Genomic DNA, 18,105 nt, shown 5'->3' with positions numbered 1-18,105 from the left:
AGCTAGCGCAGAGGACGGGGCATTGTTCTTGAAGGAAGCGCAAACCCCTTCTGGCTTCTAGGCTCAGCTCCTGTGGAGAAAACCCATGTTGCAGCCTGCCTGCCAGGTCGCCGCCGTCAGAACTGGCAGCGGGGCTGCCCCTCTCCTGCCCGGACCTGCAGTCAGGGTATGGTTTGCACTGCGATATTAGTGCTGCTGTGCGGGGAAGAGCAAAACGGGTGCGTATTACTGTGCTGCAGCTAGCTGTGGGGGGAAAGCAAGTCACTGATCGGTGCATTCAGACACAGCAGAGCGGAGAGAGACAGCGTGTTCAGTCGCGGGAGACCAGGCTGTGCAGACTTGGCTCCTCTGCAACTTCAGCCATAAGCGGCACCATGGGGCTGCAGGGCGCTTGGAAACCAGGGCTCTTTCCTGCCGAATCCTGCAAGATGCCAAGCCCCTGGGAGAGGTGCTGTGCTTCCCACAATGCTCAGCCACTCCTGGGTGCGCTCAGCACCGTGCACAAATGGACACTGGTGGGGCTGGTGTCTTTGGGTCAGGCCAGCACAAGGCTGGGAGCCGGGAGTGCAACTGCTTGTGCATTAACACACAGACTGTGGCCCTTTCCCTTCCAGACATGGTAGGGGGGTGACTTCTTGGGCTGAATCATCCTCTGCCTCGCCTGTAACACGGGGTGACAGTAGCTGCCTGCCTGGATGGGGCAGGGAACAACTGGTTAACAGCTTGCGAAGCACCCTGAGGCCAGCCCATGCACAGGAGTGGGCGCGTCTCCTGTTGACTGGCATGGGGCCTGGGAGCTGCTCCTTGCAGGGCCCCGTCAGGCTGTCCCCTGTGCTTGGGAGCAGGAAGCTCCTCTCCACGTCGAAGGCCTGCTCCAAAGCCCCATAGACATCACGGGGAGTCTCTTTCCCTTTGGGTTTGGATCATCCCTGTTCTGCAGTGTGAAAAGGAGACCGTGTGCTTCCTGATTCTGCGTCACCCCTGCCTTGCCCTGGGTGCCCAGTGTGAGCTGGGGCCTTTTGGAGTAAAGTTGATCCTGTTCTCCCGAATTCTGATGCTCCAGCAATGGCGGGGAGGGAAAACTGCAGATCTAATGGGGGGAAAAGTCCTGTAGAAACTACTGAGAAGGGGCATCATCTGCACTCTCTCTCTTTCTCCCTTGGTGTCTGAAGTGGATTCAGGGCCCAGTTCTGAGCCTCACCTTGGCCAAGTCCATTCCCCTCTCTGCACCTCAGTTTCCCCTGGGGAGGAGTATTCTCCCCCACATCTCCAGGAGGGTTTTGAGGACTGGGTTAAGGGTGCGTTGAAGTCCTTGGTTGGCGGGTGAAGCATCACTATCCTGATGCCATGAGTGCTGTTCCTCCTGCATGAGCACTCACGGTCTGTCCCTCTCTTCAGTGTCCAGGCTCTAATGACAACGGCTGTTGTCTCTGGATTAATTTCTCCTTCTCCTGCCCCCTTCTCTGTCCCTTGCAGGAGGTGGAGGGAAGCGGAAAGGGAGGAGTAAGAAATGGAAAGAGATCCTCAGATTCCCACACATCAGCCAGTGTGATGACCTTCGGAAAGGCCTGGGTAAGCGGCAAGCCTCAACCCGGCTGCTCCCCGGAGCTGGCCAGCAAGACAAGCCTCGTGCAGGGGCGTGCGGGGATTGTGTTGCAAGAACTGGCAAAACCTGCTTGCCGCAGAGCCTGGGTGCCTGCTGCGAATAAGCAGGTACAAGCCGGCAGGGAAGGAGGGGAGCGTGCGGGGAGAGCAGGCTGGCACACCGAGCTGCGCTCAGCAGAGAGGCCGAGAGAGCCAGTGTGGCGCAGTAATGGATACAGAGAGAGCAGTGGGAAATGCCAGGGGCCCATGGGGAGCTCCATGCTACAGCTCTTGCACTTGACAACAAAGCCTGTGATCATTTCCTGCCAGCGCAGAGGAGAGATGCTTATCAGGAGCCCAAGGAGGGTGGGGCAGAGAGGCAGGAAGAAGGTCAAGGCTGGGGCTGTTAAGTGTTGCTGGAGAGAGGGTGTGCTCCATGCATACAACTGGGGACACTTGCGCTGCCTGCGAACAGCTAGGCACTACCCCCATGCACTCGCTCTTGCCCGGGTGGGGAGGGGCGGCGTGTGTGGCAGAAGTGCAGGTGGGAGGAAAGCAGCACCTCCTGCAGGGCAGGCCCGGTGGGCTACGTGTCTGGAGATACAGCTGCAGCGCTCCCTGACTCTGCGTCACCCCCACCTTGTCCCAGACCCAACTCTCCGCTCGGGCACCCTGGTGCACAAACGTCCCTGATCAGTGTCAGTGACTAACCTGGCCCTTCCCTGGCAGGGGTTGGGGCGCCCTCTGCCAGCGACACACATGGACTTAGAGGGAGCTGCACTTGAGCATGAAGACTAAACCCCCTGGGTACAGCCAGCCTCAGCGGGGTGCCACCTCCCTAGAGCTCCCTTCCTGAGTCTGCAGCGGGGGTTAGGCCTTTCCCTCATGTCTGCTGCTGGCCTCAGGGTCCCACGGGACTTGGGGTCTAGGGGAGCCATTAGCTGCACAAAGCTCATCCAGCCACCCGCGGCAGCAGCAGGTGGGCAGGCGGGCGTCAGCATAACGGTGTACAGTGTTATATACTAGGCCACCGTATCTGCCCAGAGAGAAGTGTCCCCTGCACCAAGGAGCTGGCACCCCTGGGGCACTGGAGAGACCTGAGCAGGGCAGCTCAGGAGGGGCTAGGGTGTGGCTCTTGCTGTGGAGGGGGAATGGTTGGTGCAAGAAGGGGCACATTCCGGGGGGCGTACTCCAGGACCAAGGCGACAGAAGCTTCATGGCCATGAAAAACGTGTCACGGACCATGAAATCTGTATAAAAGCACACAAAAGACCAGACTTCACGGGAGAGACCAGTGTTTCTCACATGGGGGGTCCTGACCCAAAAGGGAGTTTCAGGGGGGTCACCAGGTTATTTTAAGGGGTTGCAGTATTGCCACCTTTACTTCTGCGCTGCCTTCAGAGTGGGGCTGTTGGAAAGCGGGGGCTGTTGGCCAGGCACCATGCTCTGAAGGCAGCAGCCTACCGCCGGCAGCAGCCTACCGCCAGCAGCAGCACAGAAGTAAGGATAGCAGTACTGTGACGCCTGCCCGCCCCCCCCCGCAATAGCCTTGTGACCTTTTTGGGTCAGGACCCCTACAATTACAGCACCCTGAAATTTCAGATTTAAATAGCTGAAATCATGAAATTAACTATTTTTAAATTCCTATGACTGTGAAATTGACCAAAATGGATGGTGAATTTGGTAGGGCCCTAAGCAGGAGGGAGCAGGGCTGTGTGGGAGGGTGGGAGCGAGGGCCATATGCAGGGCCTCGAGAGGCACAATGAGCAGAGGGTGTTCAGGGCTGGGGATGATGGAGTCCCAAAGGCTTGATGCCCACAGCCGGGCTGCAGTTTTCTCAGGAGAGTCGGCCTGGCGCATGCTAAAGCTGCCCAGAGCCTGGCGCTCGATGCTCCACTGGGAGCCGGGAGGGTGGAGCACTGAAGGGGCCAGGAGAAGATGTGCAGGTTGGAGATGGGAAGCAGAAGCTTGTCCTATGTTTGCTGTTTCGGTTTTTTGCAAACGTGCAATCTGTAGGTAATCCTGCGTGCCTGGTATCACCCCCCGCACACCCTGCAGCCATTGCACGGCCCCACGTTCCTGGCATTGCCCCCCCCTCCCCCGACACACACATACACGCTCCCCTGCCATCGCATGGCCCCGAGTTCCTGGCATCTGCGCACACGTGCACGCTCCCCTGCCATCGCATGGCCCGGCATTCCCGGCATCGCCCCGCTGCCATTGCATGTCCCACTGCCATTGCATGGCCCTGCATTCCTGGCATCGCCACCCCCCCCCACACACACTCCCCTGCCATTGCATGGCCCGGCATTTCCAGCATTGCTGCCCTGCCATCGCACGTCCCACCGCCATTGCATGGCCCCGTGTTTCTGGCATCGCCCCTACCCTGCCCTGTACACTCCCCTACTGTCCCACGGCCCTGTGTGTCACGGAGTCACCGGGCAATGCTCTGGAACAGCTCCCCACAAAGCCAGTCAGGACTTTGGGGAGCCTCCTCTCCCTTGGAGCAGACTTGTTCAGGGCAAGAAGCTCACATGTCTTCACCTCCTGGGTCTCTCCTTGGAGCATCCAGCATCCTCTGCCTCTCCATGTACTTCCCACAGCAAGTCCACCCAGGCGGGTTCCTGGGGAAGCCACAGGGTCCTGCACCCCCACTTTGCAGTCAGACGTGACTCTCAGCCAGCCAGTGAAACAGAGGTTTATTCGATGACAGGAACAGGTGTCTAAGACAGAGCATTGTAATACAGCAAACCCAGACCCTTGGCCGGGTCAATTCTGGGGCATGAGCTAGACCCCCAAATCTGCCCTCAGCCAGCTCCAGACTAACAGCCCCTCAGCCTCTCCTCTCTGCTTCGAGGGGCTCCTTTTCCGGGCCAAGGACGGTCACCCTGATCTCTTTTGTCTCCAACACCTTACAGTTGCAACTTTGCAGAGGAGGACCCAAAGGCATCAGGTGCCTTAGGAACTGAGTGTCAGCATTTTAGGTGCACTGCCCTTTGCTCTGCCAGATACTTTAAGAACTGCCTAAGGACACTGAGGCCTACACAGTACAGATAAAAAAGCATTTAAGAACATTCTGTTCATCACTTGAGTGTCGTGCATTGGTTCCTCACTAGACTCGATAGGTCAGAAGGACCAATATGCATCATCTAGTCTGACCTCCCTCACAAGCAGGCCACAAACCCTGCCATACACATTTAAGACAACCCCGAACCATGACTGAGTATTGAAATCCTCAAAATTGAGATTGACAGCCTAAGCTGTCTTAGAGGCAATCCACCAGCAAGTGCGATCCCATCCCACGCTGCAGACGGAAGGCGAAAAAACTCCAGGCCCCTGCCATTCCCTCCTGGAAGGAAAATCCTTCCGACCCCAAATATGGCGATCAGCTAAACCCTGTAGCAATGTGGGGCAGACTCGAACCAAGCCAGCACCAAAAGATTCCTCTGCAGTACTCAGTTCCATAAATCCAACATCCCCTACGCATATGAGCAGACTTATGCTGCCGATAATCCAAAATCCAATTGCCCAATTAACGTACACATCATAACATCCCCTCCATATACTTACTCAAGCTTAGCCTTTAAGCCATAAAGTCTTTGCCCCACACTTCCCTCGCCAAGGCCGTTCCAGACTCACTCCCTAATGGTTAGAAACCTTCGTCTAATTCAAGGTTATCTAAATTCCTAAATCCAGTTTACCCATATCCTCTGCGGCTCAGTACTAAACTAATATAATTTCTCTCCCTTCTGATTAATCCCTCGCTGATATAATTTATTGATAGCAAGCATATTCCCCTGCTGAGAGCCTTCTTTTGGCCTGAGCTAACAAGCCAAGCCTCTTTGAGTCTCCTTCTCATAAGGCAGAGTTTTCCATTACCTACGATCACCTAGTAGCCGTCTCTGAACCTGTTAGTTTGAATTCATCTCTTAACATGGAGACCAGAACTGCACCCCGTATTACAATGGTGGGGTTCTCACCAGCGCGTAATAACTGGCACTAAACTCTTCCTTCATTGCCTTGGAAATATCCTCGCCTGAATGCATCCTAAACCGCATTGACAGTTTTTAACAGCCATATCACATTGGCGGCTCATAGTCATCCTGCTATCAACCAATACCCCAAGGTCCTTCTCCTCCTCCGTCGTTTCCAACTGATGCGTCCCCAACGTATATCTAAAATTCTTATTATTAATCCCTAAGTGCATGACCTTGCACTTTTCACTATTATATTTCATCCTATTACTCCAGTGTACAAGGTGGTCCAGATCTTCCTGAATAGTATCCCGGTCCTGCACATTCCTCTGTTGGCCTGTCACATGGCCCTGTGTGCCAACATCGCCCCCGTACATCCGACCACCATCGCATGGCCCTGTGTGTCTGGCATCGCCCCACCCCACCCCACCCCACATGGCCCCGGGTTCAAACCTGCTAATAGTCCAAGGGGGCAGCGGGGCGATAAGCCCTTGATAGAAGGGCTGTGGCTCTTTCTCTGGGAGGGCTGCCGGCTCTGAGTCAGCTCTATTCTGGAGCTGTTTGCTCAGGGGAATGCGCAGCCTTGCTGTGCCAGTGAATCTTCTCTTCCTGGCCTGCCCCCCAATTGCAAGCCCAGCCCTGGGAACTGGGTGCTAGGGCACCTGGGTTCTGTCTGCAGCACTGGAAGAGGAGCGGGGTCTAATGGTTAGAACGGGGGGGTGGGGAGTTTCACTCCATTAGCAACCTCTGGGTCCCCAGTGAAACCTTGTGGTCAGCAGTATCCAAGGCAGCTGATGGGATGTAATACAGTCAGGGCAGATCTGGTCCTCATCCCTGGCTGGGACAATCCACGCATGGCACCAGTGCCCTTTATGCCCCTAGCTCAGGTCTGAATGGTGTCTGGGGAGGACTCAGAAAGCCTGGCCCTAGCTCCTCTGGGACCTTCCCCCAACGCAGAAAGAGTGACTGGAGGAGGTAGATGGTGAGTGTCCACATTGGCGGGAGTGTGTGGGGGCGGGGGGGGAGGGCACTGTCCCTTACTCAGGCCAGACCCTCCATTAATGGGGATATGATGGGGGGGGGGGTGACATCAGCAGTGCCCGCTTGGTGCTTTTCTTGCTCCCCCAAAAGCTGGACTGAGCCCAAGAGGAGAAAACTAGCCCCGGCCCCCTCCAGCCTCTGGAGGGTACTTCACATCTTGCAGAGCTGTTGAACCCAGGGCAGATCTGCTGCTGACTCTGTGAGGGTGAGCGTAGGAACATTGTCCCTTGAGCACCCAGCGGAGTTTGGTGGAACCAGGGTTCTTGGGAAGCCCGCGCTGAGTGGGAGGGTGCTGGCGCAGGCGCTCTCAGAATCCAAGATAAGTGTGTCCTTCTCCCATGCTCCCTCGGAGATGTCAGTGACTCTTCCCCTAATGCATGCTTGGCTGTTTCTTCCACTGGGACTTGGGATGCAACACCAAGGAGCGGGTGTGTTTATATGGCCTGGGAATGTGGTTAGGCAGAGGCCAGGGGGGTCAGTTTCCAGCTCAGAGAAAGGAGAGGAGTGGAGGGAAAGACATTTGCAATGTTTTAGTCTTGCTAGAACTCACAACTTGCAGCTGCTGGGGGCTTTGGCCTGGAATTCGTTGTGTGCAGCTGGACCCAGCATGGAGCTGGGCCCCTGTCACGCTATGCAGGATTGATGCATGAGAACCCTCTGCCCTGGGGAGTCTCTGGAGACAGCTGCAGCAAGGCCTGGCATAGCGTCCAGATGCACCTGAGCCTCTGCGAGGTCAGAGGCCACGATCATGGGCCACTGATGTGTTTGGGGCAAAAGGGATTGTGGAGGAGGCTTTCTGAGGGGACACGCACTGTCTTGAGGAGCTGGTCCCCTAGAAATCCCAGCCATGCTATGCAGTGGACGCTCCAGTGACTTCAGCTAAGGCAACAGGTGTGGTTTGTGCAAACCAGTGTTTAACTCTTGCCCATCTGTTCCTTTAACCAAGGCAGCGACATGCAGGTGCTCTGAAACCTGCTGGCTGGGGGAGCAGCTTCCTGTTTCAGGGGCTGCTTTCAGAGCCTTTGCAGCAGAAGGCTGCGCAGTGGCCCACAGACAAATATTGTTCATGAGCCCAGTCCAGTGACTCTGTGTGGGTGGATCATCGGGCCTGGGAAGAGCCCCATGGACATTCCTATGGCTCTGCCTCAGCTCAGGGGCTCACCTGCAGAGTTACTGGCTGGATCTGGGCTGAAATCACAGCTTCTCTGTGACCCACCAGCCAGCAGCAATGCTCTCTGTCTACCACTTCACCACCCAGTGTCCACCAGCTGGAACAGCGATCCAGGTGTGCGCAGGGAAGCGGCCAGTGGTACTTTAAAGCAGGGCAGTGGCTCTCATCCCATGGCCTGGTTGCACTGTTGCCTGATGCAGCAGTGCTCTAAAGAAATGCTTCTCTGCAGAGCTGTGTGCCTCCTTCATCAGTGCTCTGCAGAACCCAGTCGTTTGGGAACAGAGCTGTGGAGGGTTATGGGCTGGGAGGGCTCATCAGGGCCACCCAGAGGTGGGGACAAGTTGGGCAATTTGCCCTGGGCCCTGCAGGGGCCCCTGCGAGCCACTCTGGGTTTTCGGCAGCACTTCAGCGGCGGGCACTTCACTCGCTCCGGGTCTTCGGCAGCGGGTTTTTCAGTGCAGCGGAAGACTCAGAGGGAGTGAAAGACCCGTTGCTGAAGTGCTGCCGAAGCCTCGGAGCGCCGCCCAGTGAGTACAGGCACGCAAGTGGAGGGGGGGAAGCTGCGATCGGCGGCAATTTGGCGGCAGGTCCTTCCCTCCAAGAGGGATCCGCCGCTGAATTGCTGCCAAAGACCCAGCCCTGCCCCAGGCCCCCTGAATCCTCTGGGTGGCCCTGGAGCTCGTCTGTCCGCGAGATGATCTCTGGGGCACAGCACAAGGCAGTGTCTGCAGAATGGCCCAGTATGTATGTGGATGGTCCTGAGCCATGCTTCTGTCCCATCTCCTCCTTGGTTTTCTTTTCCAGAAAGGGAGTACAGCAGCCTGTGTGACAAGCAGCCCATTGGCCGGCTGCTCTTCCGTCAGTTCTGCGAGAGGCGGCCAGAGCTGCAGCGCTGTATCCACTTCCTGGATGCTGTGGTAAGAGCCCCTCTAGTCACCAACAGCCCGAGGACTCTGGTGCTCCTGGGGTCGGGTGCAGTTTGAAGCCAGAGTAACCTGCTGGTTTTGAGAGGATCGTGGCAGGAGGGATGTCTGTCTTGTACGATTGCAGGTAGCAGGGCCGGCTCCAGGCACCAGCGAAGGAAGCAGGTGCCTGGGGCGGCCAACAGAAAGGGGTGGCACTCTGTCCATTATTGGAGCGACACATTCGGGTCTTCGGCGGTGGTTCCTTCACTCCCTGTCTGCCTCTTTGGTGGCAGCTCAATCGGCCTCTTTTTTTTTTTCCCCCATTGCCGCTTGGGGTAGCAAAAAAGCTGGGAGGCGGCACTGGCAGGTGGGATGACACTGCAATATATGGAGTGTAGGGAGCCCCGTGTTTGCTCTGTCGGAGGGGCGAGAAGGGATGCAGCAAATGGAAAGCAATGGGATTCCGAAGGGAAGGGGAAAGTGGATGTAGGGGTGTGTGGTATGGGCTGTGGGAATTCCCATGTAGCATTGGCTCTGCCAATAACTGATCTCTCTGGGAGCTGGAAGTCTCTCAGGAACATGTGTAGTGAGACAGAAAACCCACCCTGCACCGTGCCTATAGCTCCTGATCAGAACAGTCCTATGGAAATGTCCCACACAACTTCACGGGGACTGGAAATTGCTCTTAAAGCCTCATAGGATGTAAGATTGAATGAGGATCTTTTGAACCATCCTATTGAATTCTACAGCAGAGCTGTGGGGTCCCAGTTGTGCAGGGCTTTGGGACGACTCATGTGCTTCAATTAGACACCTATGGTTGAATGGGGCCATAGAGAATATCTCTGCCATTGAATTCTGTAGAAAGGTTCCAAGCTTCTCTTGCTGTTCAAATGGCTTTGTAAATACCAGCCTCCATAGAGGTGGTGATTTCCTATGGCATTCACTAGGATGTTTCCATGAGGGAGAAAAGGTCACTTGCCTTCCATCTATGTTCTTTCCCTGTTATTGGCTTGTTAGGTGTTGGCGATGGACTGGTGCTTCTTAGATGCAGGAGAAAATGGAATTGCTAAAGTGCACTCTTTGCACCAGTGCTATGGGGGCAGTGCGTGTCACAGCCCTTTCTAAGGCACCCGTGCAAAAATTCCATCCAGATAACGTGTAACTTCAGTCAGGCCTCCTAGTGAAATCATATCTTGGCGTTCTCAAGGGCTTTTTGTTTTTCCCCTCGAAGGTTTCCTGGTTCTGGAAGCCTGGTCTGCCCAGCAGGGCTTGGTTTCACTCTGGGTCACACCAGAAGATTTGGGCTTTTTTCATTAGCTAACTTGCAGTTCTGATCTGAAATCCATGTGCATCTGGTGTTACTCTTCTGATGCCAGGAGGCAATTTTAGATGCTGTTTAATAGAAAACGTAAGCCTCCCAGAATGATCTGTGTTTCCCATTACCAAATTGTTTATGTAACTGAGGGAGCTTTTGCCCTTCAGACTGAGAGGAGTTTGCTTAGTTCCATTTGGTTTGGGTCAGGGGAAAATCTCTCTCTGTGTCGAAGGAAGCAGCCAGTCCTGCCAGCAATTTAAGCCGGTGTAGAAAAACTTAAGCATTTTTCTTTATTCGCATAGTCTTGATGCATCTGAGTGGCAGAAAGGCCGATCCAGTCATATGGGTGTTTAATGGGAAACACATGCCTGAAAAACAGTCCTGGGTTTGTGTGAGGCTCTTTGAGCTTATGGAAGCTTTAAAAAAAAATATTTTTTCTTGCCCATCTAAGTCAATTAAATAAAACTCCTCCAACCAAAGTTGATCTGGTGGTTGCTGGTAAGTACAGGTATGTAACAAAGCCACAGGCTGCCTCTACCTACTGGGACTCTTCCATGTCTCCAGATACAAACCCTTTTGTCTCCAGCTAGTAAAATTCTGCAGGATGTTCCAGCTCCTCCTCCCTCCACTGTCCTTTCCTTCAATCCCCTCCTTTTCTCCTACCTCTCTTGTGGGCTGAAAGAGCCGTTTTCTCCTGACCAACATCACATGTATGTGCACTGCCTTCTACACCCAGAGTCTGCCGTGGCCCCTCATTCACTGCGATTCAAGGAGGTGATTTAGATTTTGTGACGTGAAGCATGTAACTTCTGATGTTTCAGTGAAATTTCACATCCAAATTTCACCAGTAAAAATGGAAAGAACATTTTTACTTAAGTCTTGGTGAAATTTGTCCCTGTTCTTGACTCAGCTGTGATTTCAGTCTCTAAAGCTCCAGATTGCTTGAGTCTGGGCTGCTTTAGAAGCAGTCTCTCCTCTTTCACACCACGAGCAGTCCCTGCATTCCAACGCCAGCGGCTGATCATGTTTAAGCATCACTATGTTCCAGGGTGATGGCTACATTATCAGACAGTTCTCTTGCATGCCTGGAGAGGAGAACTAGGCCTCTTGGTTAAGACACGAGACTCTGCGCTGGTTCTAATGCATGTGGTTAGCTATAGACAGGGAAGGGCCCTCTGCTTGGGGAATCCATCTCCCACCCAGCTGATAGAATGGGCATCTTTTTGTCCTGTAGGGCACTGTAGGCAGCTCGTATATTGCTTTATGCTGTTGTCTGAGCTGGCTGAGTGGGGAATGCTTGGCTCAGTTAGCAGGCAGAGTCCCTTTGAGGCTCATGTGAGGTCACTGAGTCTGGGCATGCTGCAGAAACTGAACTGGAGAAGCTACGCAGACTCTGGCCCGCACCATCCATTCTCTGTGGATTGGGAGAGACAGTCCCTGTGCTCCAATCCCGGCTCTGGAATCCCGTCCTGAACTTGAGAGCTCTGTCTTGGAAGGGCTGCATCTGCCCCTGGTCTCTGTCTCTCTGACCCTGGTCTAGTGGGTGTTGGTGGGTGGGCTACAGTTCTCTGGCAGAGAGTGGGTTCTGAGTCTTGTTTGCTCTCTCTCAGCTGCTGTTTGGTGCAGTCATGAGGTCAGATTTGGTTTGGCACGGCCTGGAGGGAAGGCGATTTTTAGCACAGCATCATAGAGATACCCCCCACTATGCTTCTGCACTTGAGAAAATTCTCTTCTGGCCACTTCCTGGGCCCTGTGTGCTGCCAGAGCAGTGTCTAGGGCCGGGTGGGGGCAGCTCGTTCCATCGGCCTGAGTGTCAGTGCGTACGCTGGTCTCATTTCACTTGGAAATGTCCCTGCCTGGCCCTGGCAGCGATATGCAAAGGGCGTGTGGCTTCCTGGTTGGGATTACGGGCACCACAGCCCTTTGCGGTCTGCATGTCATTGTTCAGAGCGTGCTCAGGGCCCTCCAGGCATGTTGGAAATTACAGAGAAGCTAATGACCGTGGCAACTGCTAACAGCTCTGGGAAGCCTCCCCAATGAGCTGCTTGTCTGTAAGAAGCTTGCGATCAGGGGCTAACCCCTCTGCACAGCAGTGAGATTTCTCTTCCTGGCGCGGCTCCGGGTCTGTGCTGTTGTTGCATACCTCCCAAGCCATGCAGCCTGGCATCACACCGGGGGGCTGTGTGGCTCTGCATTCTTGAAGTTCTGTTGTGAGCTCAGGGAGCGCACTCAAAGCGCCGTCTCCATGCAGACGGTCCCAATAAAGAAACCAGTTTCCAGTCTCTAGTAGTGTTTTTGATTGGTGGGGGGGGGCGTTGTGCCGGAGAGTGACGCACACGCAGGCAGTTCCTGCCCTATAGCCCCTACCATCTAACCAGGAGACAAGGTGACACGGGGGGAGCACAAGGTGACATGGAGGTGGTTGCTCTTGGTGTCACGGGCAGCAGACCTAGCACAGCAGTTGCCTAGCCATTGTTGAGTGTGGTGTAGGCCTCACGGCGGAGGCAAACTGTAAGGTGGGTTTGGGCCAGCGATGGCTCCAGAGATGCCAGGTGAGAACGGCACTGGTTAGGCTGCCTCCTGCTCACGCCTACCTGCCTTTTGGTTTCTCTTTCCAGTGGTTCAAGAAAAAAAAATAATTATTTTTTTTTGAGTCCTTGCTGGTGGGTTTCAAGTGACCCCAAGACAGTTGGGGGTGGTGTAAAGTCCTGCCTGGTTTATAAGGTCTCTGTCAGGTTAGAAGAGAGTAACTCTGCCAATGCGTTGCGCCTAGTGGATGGAGGAGACGAGTGGGCGGAAAAATTGCAATCCCAAAACCCAACCCAGCACGGAGGGGGTGGGGATGTGGAGCAGCACTGAGGGGGTTTTAATGCTTGGTGTGTGTTGTTTGCTTGCTCTATTGGTGGATTTACAGTTGTGAGGGCTGTCAAAACACACACGGCGCACTGGGGTAAACTCAAGTCTGTTTAAAAAACAGTTTTAATCAAACCTGGGCAAGTCCCAGTGTGTGCACACTGATACTAGCTTAAAACTGGGTATTTCAGTTTAGCTGGTACCTGGAAATTTACCACTTCAGGCTAAATTGTTAGAAACAAGATTAAATTGACATTTTTGTCCACATATGGTTTGGCACTGGTTTCACTTGCTTTGCTTGAAATTGTTCTGTGAGGTAAACCTGAGCAGCTGTGTGTGTCACCCAGGCCTGAGCTGGATTTCTGAGCCCCTCTTCCTGGCCCCAAGGCAGGGCTGGACTTTCCTGTAGCAGCAGTTGAGCTAGTGCAGTCGGGTTACTTGCTGAGGAAAGTTTAATGTGAGGCTATTCTCTAAAATGTGCTTGGGAGCCCTGATGAAATGAGTTCAGTCTAGTCATGAAACAGCTCTTCTAGCTGTCCGTCCACACACTCCCCTCTTGGACTTGACGGTCCGGCTGGAATATAGGCTCTGTAGCCCATATTCTGCCCCCGCTGGGCCTCTGCAACCCCATTGTCAAAGACCAGGCACCCCCAGTTTGCAAACTCGTTCCACGGCAGTTGCTGAGGGCCTGACTTAGCCTGGCCTGCAGAGTCTCTGTTGCTGGTGGTGTTGAGTGGGATGGAAGGAGCCCAGCTTACTTGTCAGATCCCAGGGGGCTGTGGGGATCAGGAAAGCATTTTTACTCCCAGCTCGCTGCTAGCACAGGTGGAGGGGTGAGGTTTCACTGGCCTTGGAAGGCATCAGGGATTGGGCACTACGGTATGCTCCACTGATCTAGTTTGGCATATTGCAAAGGGGGAAAGGTGTGCAGTGTATAACGCTGCAGTGTGTATGAGGCTGTGCTGTGGACAGGGGTGGCTCTAGACATTTTGCCGCCCTAAGCATGGAGGGTCCACTGGTCCCGCGGTTTCGGCGGACCTCCCGCAGGTGTGCCTGAGGGAGGTCCGCCGAAGCCGCGGGACCAGTGGACCCTCTGCCGGCAAGCCGCTGAAGGCACCCTCCCTGCCGCCCTAGCGGCAACTGGCAGAGCACCCCCCGCAGCTTGCCGCCCCAGGCACGTGCTTGGAGCGCTGGTGCCTGGAGCTGCCCCGGCTGTGGAAATGCTGCAGGACAGGGCCTGCGCCTACCTGGTGCTGTAAGGCCCCGATCCCAGGGGCAGGCTTCTCTTTATTCTGAAGGAAAGATAAATTGTGGTGCTTGGGTCTCATTTGGCCCCCCTGCAGCGTGCTGCCATCCAGCTCCAATTGTGAGCGATCCCTACAGCCCCTGTGCACGGCTCTGGTCTTGTTGTGTTGTGGCATTACTGAGGGCACGTCGGATGCACCTTGCAGCGCGGGCCCTGGGGACTTGCTCTGTGATTGCTAGCCGTCTCTGTGCACATCCTTGGGCTGGTGTCTCTTCACGGAGTGTGTCTTTCTTGGCGCGTTGGCTCTGAGGCTGAATGCCCGGGGGCCCTTGCAGGTTGTGCTGGCTTGTTGGTGCTGGGGTTTGTTACAGGCTGCTCTCTTTACGAGGCTGGCTGCTGGCAGGAAATGTCAAAGGTGGGAGGGAAATGGCCTGGGGCCACATGTGGCTCTGAGAGTTGCTGAACTTGCCTTGTGTCCATAGAGGAATTGCTGATCTCGCAGGTTGTGCTCCCTAGGGAGGTGGGGTCTAGTGGATTAAAGCAGTGGGGGCTGGGAATCAGGACTCCTGGGTTCTGTCCCTAGCTCTGGGAGGGGAGTGGGGTCTAGTGAGTTAGAGCGGAGAGAAGGAGGGCTGGATGCTGTCCCCAGCTATAGGAGCAGATTGGGGTCTAGTAGGTTAGAGCAAGGGGCGGGGAGTCCAGACTCCTGGGTTCTATTTCCTGCTCTGGCCAGAGGGAAGCGCAGGTGTGTAGCCACAGGGTTTTATTTCAGACTCTGCCACTCAATCACTGTGTGATCTTGGGTCCTGTTACTTAACCGATCAGTGCCTCAGTTCCCCATCTGTAAAGTGGAACTATGGACAACACCCTGGGTCATGGGGACAGCGGGGGCTGTCCCTGTCACCTACTGTCACTGTACCCTGTCTTGGCAAGTGGACTGGTAACAGCTTGGTCCCTGGTCACTTTACGGCCCCCTCCCACTCCCTAGCATCTCGGGGCCTCAGTGGTCCTTCAGGAGCTGCCCTGGAAGGAGAGCCCCCAGCCAGCACGCTTGTTCAGGGCTGGCTTGGAGAGGCTTATGCAGCTCCTCATGGGACATTCCAGCCTGTTTGTTTCTCATGGCTGTCATCCAGTGGCCTTTTTATTAAGGAAAACACAGATGTCACTTGAGCCTTGAGAATGAGGGCGACCCGTGAGCCATCCCCGCTATGGCGGCCCTCCAGAGCCTATTTCCGTCCTTCCTGTTCAAGGCGGCTGAAGCCTGGGACGGTTTTGAGAGCACCTGCTCCGTTTATTCCCCTGATTGGCTCTCTTCCCAGCCCCTCTTTATTAGGGGACCGGGTGATTAGCCAGCTTCATACCTGACTCTGCTGCCCTATGGGAGAGGTGAGTTCTGAACAAATCCTTCGCCTGTTGCTCATCCCTGCCGCTGGGGGTCGTTCCTGTGTCCTGCGTCTCCTAGCGCCCAGCTGAGTTCCCAAAACACTGGCCGAGGGAGCAGCAGGTCAGATTTTAATAGCAGCAAAGCGTGGCTCTTGGAGGAAGGCAAACCGCCGACACCCAATGGGAAAGCGTGGGCAGGGAGGTGGAAATCGGGGAGGAATGCCAGGAGGGGCTTGCAGGGGTCCCATGCCAACAGTAGCAAAGTGGGAAGGAGACGTCGGGGAGGTTGTCTGGGCGCTTGGCCCAGGGTAGGTTTTTCCTGGTGTGATTGGCTTTTTAATGAGGGTTTGGCCAAAAAGTCTGGCTGCTCCTGTGTCTGGGAGCTCATCCCCTGCTCTCTGCCGGTTCAGGCCCTGCAGGCCTGTTAGTGTCGGTGTTAGCACCAGGGTGAGTCACCGGCAGAACAAGGGTCTCTCGGGTGGGGTTGGCAGAGTTCGTTGCTGCCTGTTACGGAGTCACCGGGTGATGCTCTGGAACTGCTCCCCACCAAGCCTGTCAGGTCTTTGGGGAGCCTCCTCTCCCTTGGAGCAGACTTGTTCAGGGCAAGAAACTCACATGTCTTCACCTCCTGGGTCTCTCCTTGGAGCATTCAGCATCCTCTGCTCCTCCGTGCGCTTCCCATAGCGAGCCCGCCCAGGCGGGGTCCTGGGGAAGCCACAGGGTCCTGCACCCCCACTTTGCAGTCAGACGTGGCTCTCTCAGCAGCTAGCAAAACAGAGGGTTATATTCGATGACAGGAACAGGGTCTAAAACAGAGCTTGTAGGTACAGCAAACCGGACTCCTCAGCCGGGTCCATTCTGGGGGGCAGTGAGCAAGACCCTCACTTCTGCACTTCACTCCTCGTCCCGAGCCAGTCCAGACTAACAACCCCCTCCAGCCCCTCCTCTCTGCTCAGCTCCTTTCTCGGGGCCAGGAGGTCACCTGATCTTTGTCTCCAACACCATCAGTTGGCACCTTTGCAGAGAAGGGGCCCAGGCCATCAGTTGCTAGGAGACAGAGTGTCAGGAATTTAGGTGCACTGGCCTCTTCCTTTGCAGCAATCACACACCCTTATTCCACCACCTAGATATTAAGAACTGCCTAGGGGACACTGAGGCACCAACACAGTATTCAGAGAAAACATTAAGAACATTCCCAGTTCGTCACACTGCCTTACAGGCACTGGTGTTCGAGCCCAGGCAGGATCTGTGCCCCCTTGCTTTTCAGCTGTTCTGGCCCAGGGGGAAGACGAGCAAAGCCAGCTCTCCTCTGTTGCTCCGCCTGGAGCTGTGTCCGGGAGGTCTAGCAGTGAGTGCTTAGCAGAGCCCTGGGGTCAATGCAGCGTGGGTGAGTCCCCCCGAGCAATGTGTCATGTTAGCTCTCCCCAAGGCAGTGTGTGGGTCCAGGCTGTTCCGGCCAGTGGCTCCCCCGCCTTCACAGGCTGTTGCTTGTTGTTTGGTTATAAATGGCTCCCACTGTCCGCACAGCTGTTCCTTTTGTTTGGCTGCTGGGTGGGAACATTTGGCTATATACCCCCCACCCCATCACGCTGGCTTCCTGCCTCTCCAAGGAGCTATACTGCAGGGATGGGAGGGTTAGCCCAGCTCTGCCTGGGGCAGAATCCCACAGGTGTCGACACTGACTGACAATAACGTTACGCAGGTAAATACAGTCACGGCCTGTAGGGGTGCCCAGGTCACCCGGGAGCCATCTGGGGCACCAGCCATGATGCCATGGCAAGCAAGTAGTTGCTGATCCCGTGAGCTGCAGCCTCAGCTCCCGTGGTGCCCAGCACAGGGGCAGGGTCTGTTCCTGGGGAGCATGAGCACTGCACAAAGCCTGTCCCAAGACTGTGGCAGGCAGGCCTGAGCTGGCAAGGGGTGTTGTGGCCAGGCAGGGGGGAGAGCGTCTCAGCAGAGCTCTAGCATAAAGGGCGAGAAAGGACAGGCCAGGCCTGCCGGCCCTGGGATAGCTGGGGCAGGGCAGCACCGGGCCTGATGCTGAAATCCCTTTGCAGCCTGGTTCTGTAATGCTGCTGGCCGCTTCAGCCGCGGAGACCCTGCTTGGTACCAGGGCCGCCCAGAGGATTCAGGGGGCCTGAGGCAAAGCAATTTTGGGGGCTCCTTCCATAAAAAAAAGTTGCAATACTATAGAATACTATATTCTTGTGGGCGCGCTGCGTGGTCCGGGGCCTGGGGCAAATTGCCCCACTAGCCCACCCCTGGGCCACCCTGCTTGGTGCAAGCTCCCTGGGATCAAGGGCAGCATGTGGGCTACAGGGTGGAGAGAAGCGAGGGCTGGCACATCTGTGCTGAGGGGGAGTCCCAGGCCATCCAGTCTGGTCTCCAAGGCCAGGTCCTGATGTAAGGGGAAGCATGGTGCCCACCTGGAGGGGGAAGCATGGTGCCTCCGGGCACTCCGTGGTGTTTCCTCTGTCGAGAGGCTCCCCAGCAGTGCCAGGCAATGGGAGGCAGAGGTGTGGAACCAACACAGTGTTTGCCTTAACGGCTCCTTCACCCCTTGGAGTTGGTGCCATGGTGAAAAGGCAGAGCCCTGCCATGCACTGAGCCCTGCTTTGCCCATTGCGGGGGGT

At 55.5% G+C, this 18,105-nt stretch overlaps 1 protein-coding gene across 6 annotated transcripts in view; it reads left to right on the top strand.

Moving 5' to 3' along the window:
* Positions 1-18,105, top strand: part of LOC116821421 (G protein-coupled receptor kinase 5-like) — a 73,963-nt gene that overhangs the window by 43,168 nt on the left and 12,690 nt on the right. For 4 of the 6 annotated variants that reach the window (XR_012655297.1, XM_075062778.1, XM_032774611.2 and 1 more), the window contains exons 2-3: positions 1,477-1,572; positions 8,575-8,687. The exons of 1 other annotated variant lie outside the window; for it this stretch is intronic. Coding sequence is in view for 4 of the 5 variants with exons in the window: in XM_075062778.1 (XP_074918879.1) it covers positions 1,477-1,572; positions 8,575-8,687 (209 nt within the window). In the remaining variant the exon portion in view is untranslated. The remainder of the gene's footprint in view (positions 1-1,476; positions 1,573-8,574; positions 8,688-18,105) is intronic. One more of the 6 variants, XM_075062780.1, reaches the window with a different exon arrangement.

The sequence above is a fragment of the Chelonoidis abingdonii genome, chromosome 2 (genome assembly GCF_003597395.2).
Source record: "Chelonoidis abingdonii isolate Lonesome George chromosome 2, CheloAbing_2.0, whole genome shotgun sequence".
Taxonomy (NCBI): Eukaryota; Metazoa; Chordata; order Testudines; family Testudinidae; genus Chelonoidis; species Chelonoidis abingdonii.
The sequence above is the reverse complement of the archived record's forward strand: the minus strand, read 5'-3'. Positions and strand labels throughout refer to the sequence as shown.